Source organism: Penaeus chinensis, chromosome 4 (assembly GCF_019202785.1).
Source record: "Penaeus chinensis breed Huanghai No. 1 chromosome 4, ASM1920278v2, whole genome shotgun sequence".
Classification (NCBI taxonomy): domain Eukaryota; kingdom Metazoa; phylum Arthropoda; class Malacostraca; order Decapoda; family Penaeidae; genus Penaeus; species Penaeus chinensis.
The window spans coordinates 28,712,946-28,722,945 of record NC_061822.1 but is presented as its reverse complement, the minus strand read 5'-3'; the positions used below and the strand labels follow the sequence as shown (position 1 = coordinate 28,722,945).

At 39.3% G+C, this 10,000-nt stretch overlaps 1 protein-coding gene across 1 annotated transcript in view; it reads left to right on the top strand.

Annotated features, from left to right (window-relative positions):
* The window catches only part of LOC125025008, a 16,107-nt gene that overhangs the window by 3,167 nt on the left and 2,940 nt on the right, over positions 1 to 10,000 (top strand). Inside the window, exons 6-16 of the mRNA XM_047612840.1 lie at positions 960 to 1,071; positions 1,304 to 1,479; positions 1,618 to 1,752; positions 2,096 to 2,198; positions 2,586 to 2,751; positions 3,439 to 3,547; positions 3,984 to 4,070; positions 4,485 to 4,659; positions 7,347 to 7,468; positions 8,961 to 9,146; positions 9,881 to 10,000. The exon at positions 9,881 to 10,000 is cut by the window's right edge and continues 70 nt beyond it. Coding sequence (XP_047468796.1) covers positions 960 to 1,071; positions 1,304 to 1,479; positions 1,618 to 1,752; positions 2,096 to 2,198; positions 2,586 to 2,751; positions 3,439 to 3,547; positions 3,984 to 4,070; positions 4,485 to 4,659; positions 7,347 to 7,468; positions 8,961 to 9,146; positions 9,881 to 10,000 — 1,491 coding nt within the window. The remainder of the gene's footprint in view (positions 1 to 959; positions 1,072 to 1,303; positions 1,480 to 1,617; positions 1,753 to 2,095; positions 2,199 to 2,585; positions 2,752 to 3,438; positions 3,548 to 3,983; positions 4,071 to 4,484; positions 4,660 to 7,346; positions 7,469 to 8,960; positions 9,147 to 9,880) is intronic.

Below are 10,000 nucleotides of genomic sequence, written 5' to 3'. Positions count from 1 at the left end.
TTTTCTGTTAGCGAGGACTCCTTTTTGATAACTTCATTTTCCCGAGCTACAAGTGTACACTGGTCTTTTCAATGATCGAGGACTCTCTTTGTTAAGTTTAATTCAATCAAAGCATACGAACACAGTGGTTATTAAACTTTTCAGTTACTGGAGGCTCTTTCAATGAAGTTAATCCCCCCCCCCCCCCAGCTACATGTGTACATACATAGGAACAAAGTGGTTCTTATCTTTTCAAGTACCGAAGAGTATTTTTGTTAACTGTTTACGCGCATGCAGTCGCCATGGATCCCAGTCTTTTCATCCCGAAGATCCCCTTTAAAGCTATTTTCCCTGTGGCTCCCTAGTTTACGAAAATACCTATCCACTGTCTTCCTTCAGCACCCTTATAAATAATGATCATTTGTGCGGGAGTCTCTTGCGATTTTGAACTTGGCTCTCGGACCCCCCCTGCCTACCCTCTTGTCTACCATCAACTGAGATCCTCTGTGTTGTTGTATGCATTTCTTTGAGGTCTTCATAGTGGTATTCTTTGATATCTTATCAAGTATTATCTGTTCTTTATTCACTATTTTTTTATTCACTATTTGTTCATATTCACTATTTATTCATATTCACTATTTATTTTCATTCACTGTTCATTTATATTCACTATTTAATCATATTCACTATTTGTTATATTCACTATTTAATCATATTCACTATTTGTTATATTCACTATTTATTTCTATTCACTATTCATTTTTAGCCACTATTATTTTCTATTAACTTTTATTCTATATTCACAATCAATTTTTATTCACTATTCTTTATTCACTTTTATTTTATTCACCATATATTTTTATTCACTATTTACTTATATTCACTATTCATTTCCATCCACTATTTACTTTTATTCACTATTAATCTATATTCACTATTCATTTTACTCACCATTTATACATATTGCTCTGTCCCTCCAGGGAGAGTATCCCATGCGAGGAATGACGGCGGACCGATGGGACTGGTGCGGCCTCAAGGAATTCGAGAACGAGACGGGTTCTCATAACATCTCCATGGCGACGTACTGGAGCTGTAAGATTGTCTAAGTCCCGTTCTGTCTTTGCATGAATGGTTTCCAGAAGCTATTATGAAATGGGTTTTAATCTTGCTATGAAAGGCGGAAATATATTAAGGGTTGATCAAATTTCAGAGGAGAGGGTACTAGGGCACAGGACGAGACAACAGTTTCGAAATTTTCTTGGTATATGCTCTCCCCCGACGATTTAAACTGCGTTATTAATATCCATTCTGATTAACCTACTAGCGTCAAAATGGAATATGCCCGTGATGCCTACGGTAGAAGTCAGCATCCCTTTGGGTTGGGAGGTGGAGGTGCATGAGCCGCAAGGTGGAGGATCCCACGGATATTACACGGTGGAGACGCTTGTCCATAACATATTGGAATTCACCCCCGGAGTGGTGGACTATCTAGACTTCAAGGTATGTTTCCCCATCTCATTTTGCCTTTCCTTCTTTACTAAAAGAATAAAGGACAATGATTTGATACTCGTTTTGTTTGTGTCATATATCACGTATCAGCTTCAACATCAGCATGACAATATGCACCGCCATACCCAGGTTCCTGATGGTCTTTTCTGCGAGGGTATGGTGTCCCCCGAAGGACACCCCTTCCCGGACTTCTCAAAGGACAGACTCTTCACCTTTAGCCTTGAGATGAGGGACAGCAGAGAGAAGGACTTCACGTGGGCTGACGTGAGTGTCTTTTTTTAATCAGCTGTGGACGTTTTTTTCATGATTTGTCGTTCCAGGTAAGTAGCAAAAGCACTATAATCAAAGCATACTTTGAACTGAACATAATAAAATAAGTTTTCCCTTTTAATAAACGTACTTTCCCCCGTCTCAACCAGCTTCTACTATTCCTAAAGGGGGAGGGACCTCGTATTTAAGTCATCCTAAAGACTTTAGTATGACTTCGGAAGGCCTAAGAACTCGTACTGAAGTCATTCTAAAGACACTGAGATCCGCAGTGTTAGCATGACTTCGAAAGGCCTAAGAACTCGTACTGAAGTCATTCTAAAGACTCTGAGATCCGCAGGGTTGGTATGACTTCGAGAAACAGCTGTACCGAATCGACCACGAGATAGTGAGCACGCCGAGGGAGCGCATCACCGCCACGGAGGTTTTCGACTTCAATGATGGTGAGATTTGTGCCGTTTGACTGTTAACGTGAAGGAAAAATAAGAAGAAAAATTTAAAGATATTGGTTAAATAATGCAGTGAGAAGAGCAGGAATGTGTAGAGAAAGGCGTATAAATATGCAGAGAAACTAGGAGAAATATCCAGAGAAATAAATTACATAAGGAAATCAATGAAAATATACAAAGAACTCAATAAAAGTATACAAAGAATTAAGTAAAAAATATACAAAGAAATAAACAAAAACATACAAAGAAATAAGCAGAATCATACAAAAAATAAATAGAAATATACAAAGAAATAAGCAGAAACATACAAAAAAATCTACAAATATACAACTCTCTCTCAACCAGCCTTACATGTTACCTAACCCCCCCCTCCCCCGGCAGGTCTGGCCTTCACCTTCGGCAAACAGATCGCCAAGTGTCGCATCACCATCATTAACGACACCAGGACGGACTGGTCGGATATCACGGGCATCGGGCACCTTTGGGCGGATTCTCCCAACGCTTTCTTCGGCTCCGACCTCGTTAATTATACCTACTACGGCCCCAGGTAAGGCTGAGGTGGTGGGTGGGGAGGGGTAGGGGGAAGGGGGCGTCGTAGGCGCGTTCGGATGGATCATATTTGTTCGGAAATTTTGGAAGTTATGATTTTTGTGTATTTTATTTTTAAAGTTCTCTTTCTATTATTATTATCATTATTATTATTATTATCATCATCATCATTATTATTAACATCATCATCGTCATCATTATTATTATTATCATTATCATTATTATCATTATCATTATTATTATCATTGTTATTACTATTACTATTATTATTATTATTATCAATTTACGTTTTTCATGCAAGTTACCGTTTTTATTCTACATTTTTTTCAAGTCCTAGATTCTAAAATACTTTGGCTATTTTTCACTTTGGTAACAATAATGTCAGCATGTCCTCTTGTTTGTGCCAATGATAAAACAAAAGATAAATACAAAAAAAATAAGTGGATGAATAAGAATTAAATCACCAAATGAATTAACAAACGAATAAATTAATGAATAAGTAAATGAATTAATAAATAGATAAGTGAATAAATTAAGATATTGATAATCAAGTAAATAAATTAAGATATTAATAATCAAGTAAATAAATAAACAAATATATATAAAAAACAAACCAAAAAAAAAAAACCAAAACAAAACAAAATAAAAAACTGACTATCGGCAACCGTCTCCTCCCCGGCGCCAGACCCGAGCGCGACATGGACGGCGACGAATGGCGGGCCTTGAGGTCAGACTGGCCACTCGACGTCACGGGCGGGGACAACCACATGATCTGGATGTGGACCTTCGCCAACGTGAGTTCCTGCGGTGGTCTTTAAAGTAATAGAAGGGATGTCACGGATAAGACGAGGAAAGGGAAAGATTGACTGATGGATATGTGTTTTGTGTAAATGTGTAAACGTATTTATTTTGTGTATATATGTGAGGCGTGTTTATTTTGTGTATGTATGTAAGGCGTATTTATTTTGTGTATATATGAGAACTTATTTATTTAGTATATATATATTCATCTATCTATTTGTCTTTCTGTTCGTCTACTTATCTATCCATCTATCTATCTATATGTGTGTGTGAGTCCAAGCATTCGTGTATGCGTGCGTGCGTTTATGCATGTGTGCCTGAGTATTCACGCATGCTCGTGTAAAAAAACAAAACAAAAAAACTGTATGTAATGTATGTGTATATAATCCATGCATACACAGCCTTATTTCCGTCGCCACTCCCTTGCAGAAAAACGTGACAGTGCTGACGAGTCTCGGAGACCATCTGTACGAGGAGCGCCAAGTCCCGATCGGCCTCAGCGTAACGGCGCTAAAAGTAAGGAGACGAAGCCGCGGCTGATCGTTATGGTATCTTGCTGAAATAATCTAGTCTGGGTGATATTAGTAATCGGTGAGGATCTTGCAAAGGGGAAAGTTTGCAATGAGTAAAGATTAAATACTTATATCATCCAGAAACAATTAGCAGCTAAAACATTACTTGCAATAAGAAAATGTGTATGTAGCCCCTCGATCGCCATTAAATTACTAAATAATTGAATAAATTAACAAATGTACACACACACACACACACACACACACACACACACACTCTCTCTCTCTCTCTCTCTCTCTCTCTCTCTCTCTCTCTCTCTCTCCCTCTCTCTTCCTCTCTCACACACACACACACATACATATACATACGGCCGTAGCCCCTCGCTCGCTTAATAACCTCCCATTCTCTCTCCTTCAGGGCTTCCAGACGAGCTTTGGCCACGTAGATAAAGGGACGACCTTCAACTACCAGATCTACGACTTCAACCTCGAATCCGACGTCAAGTTCGACCTCTACAGCGACGGCGGCGTCTTCGATGTCTACAACTGTTACTCGGCCAACTGGAGGGATCATCTCAAGTTCAAACTCGATGGTGAGGGAGGTCGAGGCTGTTTGTCTCGCGAGTTGGTCAGGATAAGGATGATAGTGATAATGGGGATGAGGTTTTAGGATAAGAGAAGCAATGGTGGTCATAGTAATAATGATCATTATAATAATAATAATAATAATAATAATAACAATAAGAATAACAATAAGAATAATCATGATAGCAATGATAAGGATGAGGATGATAAGGATGATGATGATGATGATGATGATGATGATGATGATGATGATGATGATGATGATGATGATGATGATGATGATGATGATGATGATGATGATGATGGTAATGATAATAATAATAATAATAATAATAATAATAATAATGATAATGATAATGATAATAAGAATAACAATGTTGACGATGACAATGCCATTATATAGAATAATGATAAGAATAGTGATGCCCGCAATAATTAAGAATAGTAATAAGAACAACACCAACAATAATAAATGTAACATGAATAATGCATGTTCGCTCTTCCATAATAAATAACACAAGTGATTAAATATATAGAAATGGAGAAAGAAGGAGAAATATAAACTATTTTGATGAATGGGCAATCGGACAAAGCTTAGTAATGCATGCGTTTGTGCGAATTTACAACGTATATCTATTCTTTGTCAAAAACTAAGAATCACGCTACAGATTTCAAACAAAAATGACTTACTTTTATGTAAAATAAAGCTTCCGTTTGCACTTCGTTAGTTTTATACAACTAGGAGAACATTTGCACAGTTAAAAACAAAATATATATTTTTTTTCTTTTCTTTTTTTTTCTTTTTTTTTACGACTGTATTTTTTTACGACAACGGTAAACCCAGGAAGTCGAAATCGATAAAAAAAAACTCAAGTCTAATATAAAATATTTCACAGACAACCTCAAGGACACAGAACAACTTCCTCATCATCATGTCAGATTTTCTCGGCAGTTACACCATTCAATAACCACTAGATACCCACGGCATATATTTCGTGGCCAAAAATCTAACATAAAACCGGAGCAAAAAGGTAATACATTTGAAATATAAATGACACGATCTACGCAGGAATGTAGGCACAGGCTTGAGAAACACACACACACACAAAAAGTGAATTTCGTCAAGGCTTTTGGCTATAAGCACGCTTCTGCCTAAACTGGTGCTAACTGCATAATGTAAAGCCATGGCGATACGCGTATAGACATGGGAATTACGATATTCATCCTCTCGTCGTAATTATAGACAATTTCTATCGTGCACGTTATCTTATAGTTAAGCAGGAAATTACTAAATTATCTTATAATTAAATATTTAACTACAGCAGAGTTTTGACCGTGTGATAAGTACGGTACGTGTTCGAAGTATTGCAATGCATTTATTGACTTGGACTTCACTTAGAGAGAAATGGGCTTATCAAGAGCTCCTGGAATCGCACAATGGTCAGTGAATAGCGGCTACCGTTTCCACTGGTCGATGAAGCTTTTTTTTTTTTTTTTTTTGCCCACGTGACCCCGACACAGATAACCAGCTAACACTGCAATAAGCCACTAAGGTCGAGGTTATCGCAGTTAAGATTTGACATAATTGCAAACACACGTCACGCATGCAGCTCTTAATTTTTTATTTTATTTTATTTCTGGAGTGCCCATCCAAGGCTTGTCTCGTTTCTCTGCGCTCTCTATGCCTCATAACATGCCTCTAGTGTCATTGATCTTGACTCTGTGTGGCATTCCATTGTTTTTCTTACCTGCGTTGAAGCTCACCTGATAATCTATACTGGCTGGTGGTATTTATTGTTGTCAGAAACGTTTCTATGAGTTAGGTCGTTCGGTTACACATTCCGTTGACTATCTGTACCCTGGTATTGTTTGTGTAACAATGGAGATGAGTATGTCACGGCCACATTGTTTTCCGAAACTTTGTGGATTGTGTATACCTGGAATTCTTTTGTTTAATGACCCTTTTAGAGTGACACTTTCTCTGTCACGTGGCAACCTCGAGCATGAAAGTTTCCATTACTTTTACAATTCATTCGGCTGCCTCCATTCGAATATGCGTATATTAACAAAGGTCGATACAGGAGCTAAACGTTAACGCGTCGAGGCAGGTTCTGATATTATGGTTTCATATTTTTATTTTATTTTATTTTTTTGTATATCCTATATCATTAACCGTGACGTGTTATTGCGTTGTCTGAAATATTGGTTTTTGTCCGAATATCACATAGTTATCTAGTGTGAATATGCTTGTTTGCAAGATAGACAACACGATAGACTGTTAGATATACTGTTTGTAAGATTGTGTGATAGACTGTTGGAAAGATACACTATAAGATGCACGTTTTTTTAACGCTAAATGTTGATTATTCTTCATTTTTTCTGGTTATCCACTCGATATAAATTTTAAGGAGAATTACTAGATACGCGATTGTCTTACAAACATTTACTTTTAGCTGCAATCCTCACCTCTATTAATTTGGAAAAAAAAATCCAAGTTGGCGATTATAGTAAGTTACAAATACAATTGGAAAACACACGTCACGCATTTAACACTCCTCTTTTTCAGAAGTACCAATTAAACATTTATTCGTGGTTCTTATTTATTTATTTAACATGTATATTTACCCCCCACCCTTCCCTCCCCCATTAGAAACGACCATAACCTCTTAAAACATGATGTGAATGTCCTCGACAGTCTCATCATGGCCCGAGGTCGCGAACACCCCTCTCCTGACTTCGCCGAGGTTCAACGAGTACTGGCAAGTCCTCCTGGCAACGACCGGTACCGTTTCCACACTCAGGATCACTAGAGTTAAGGTAAAGGAAAAAGCAAAGGGGGTCGCTTGCTATGGGGTGATTTTGTTGCAGATAAGGGACACTGCAGTTTCGTGCTTTCGTTTATCAGGTGTTCGTCTCAGATAACATGCACTGCACTTCTGTGTTGTTATCTGATGATATCTGGTTGTTATTATTCATTACTGGTGTTGTGAATGGTTAGTATTACTTTTATTTTGAATTATCTTTTTTTCACGTTTCTTCATGTGATAAATGTTGATGATGTTAAAGCAATATATCTAAAGAATATATATATATATATCTTATCATATGCTTTACCAGCTATTGTTATCGAGCTTATATTCACCTATACTCTTGCTCAAACTATGACCACACACCTCTTATCTACCACTTCACTCACCGCAAACTCATTCATCTTACCACTTAACACCACTTACTTAACTTCCTACCTCGTGCCTCATACCATCTCATACCACTCACGAACTCCACTTACCACCCTAACACAAATGCCTCACTCCAGCCAGTATTACTCTACTCACCACCTCCCTCCACTTAACTGTTCGCCACACTACTCGCTCCACTCACGCTATTCAGAACCTCCCATCACTCACAACCTCATAACACAAAATCTCACTCCACTTACCAGCTATTTACTCACAGCCTTCTCACAATCTCACTCTACTCACAACTTCTACCTTCTCGACAATCACCAACTTAGAACCACTCACAGCTTCCCATTACTCGCCACTCTCCACCCACCTCTCAACCCTCACAACCACTCATTTCCCTCCCACAATTTCGAACTCCCTCAGTCCACATGCCTCCCACTCACTTACCTCTCAACTCGCAACCAGCCATCAGTCCCTACTCTCTACTTCACAGCTCTCCACTCACCACCTCCCATCATTCTCCACCCACTACCTCTCCACCACTCACCACTCTCCATCCACCAGCTCTCCACTCTCTACCCAATCATCATTTACTACCTTCCACCACTCACAACCTCTCCACTGTCCATCCACTAACCATTTACTACCTTCCACCTCTCTCCATCCACTCACAATTTACTTCCACCTTCCACCACTCACAACCTCTCCACTGTCCATCCACTAACCATTTACTACCTTCCACCTCTCTCCATCCACTCACAATTTACTTCCACCTTCCACCACTCACAACCTCTCCACTCTCCATCCACTAACCATTTCCTACCTTCCACCACTCTCCACCCACTCACAATTTACTACCTTCCACCTCCCACCACTCTCCATCCACTAACCATTTCCTACCTTCCACCACTCTCCACCCACTCACAATTTACTACCTTCCACCTTCCACCACTCTCCACCCACTCACAATTTACTACCTTCCACCTTCCACCACTCTCCACCCACTCACAATTTACTACCTTCCACCTTCCACCACTCTCCACCCACTCACAATTTACTACCTTCCACCTTCCACCACTCTCCATCCACTCACAATTTACTACCTCCCACCACTCACTCCCCAGACCATCGTAGAGGAATCGAACGAGGTCTGGATTGAGTTCGTCCTCCTGTATCGCCACCCTGAGATCGGCGAGTTAGACAGCGATCTCTACGCCCACCTCACGCCCGGTTTTACAGCCCACACCCTCATTGCAACGGCTATCAACAATGGAGAGATCTCATTCGGTGGTCAGAAGCCTGGCGGTGGCGTGAGTTTCCTTTTACTCTTGGTATTCGATCGTATTCATTCTAAGGGATTTTTTCTTTATTTTTAGCCTGCTGTAATGTAGTGTTATTTCCGTGTTTCGTCTCGTTGTGTAATGATTTTCTTTTTTTCATCTGTTAAAGTAATGTTTATTTTTATATTTTCTTTTTTTCTCTCTCTTTCTAAAGGTACGTGGATATCTGCCTTTTAATTTTCTCTCTTAAGTTACGTTTCTCTATTTTCCTTTTTCTATTTGTAAAGTTATGTGCATTTCTTTGTTTTTCTCTTTGTAAGATAAAGTGCATTTTTTCTTTTAATTTTATCTCTAAATTTACGTGAAGGAGAAGGATAAGGAGAAAGTGAGAAGGAGGAGGAGGAGGAGGAGGAGGAGGAGGAGGAGGAGGAGGAGGAGGAGGAGGAGGAGGAGGAGGAGGAGGAGGAGGAGGAGGAGGAAGAGGAAGAGGAAGAGGAAGAGGAAGAGGAAGAGGAAGAGGAAGAAGAAGAAGAAGAAGAAGAAGAAGAAGAAGAGGAAGAAATGGAAAAAGCGAAATAAAAGGAGAAAGAGCGATAAAGAGAAAACGAAATTGAGAGAGATAGAGATTTAGAGATTGAAGTAGAGGTAGATAGATAGGTAGAGCTAGATAGATAGATAGATTAAAAGAGAAACGAGAGACAAAGAGAGACCGAGACAGAAAGAACAGACGTAAAAACATTTTTCCCAAACGTCTCCTTCTTCAGGAATTCTTGCTGGAGGCCGTCAAAGGATCCTTAGCCTTGGTGGTGGACCAAGACTGCACTTCGACCACAGCCGTGCCCCCAACGCACCACACAGGACCCACTAAGTCCACGCCAACCACC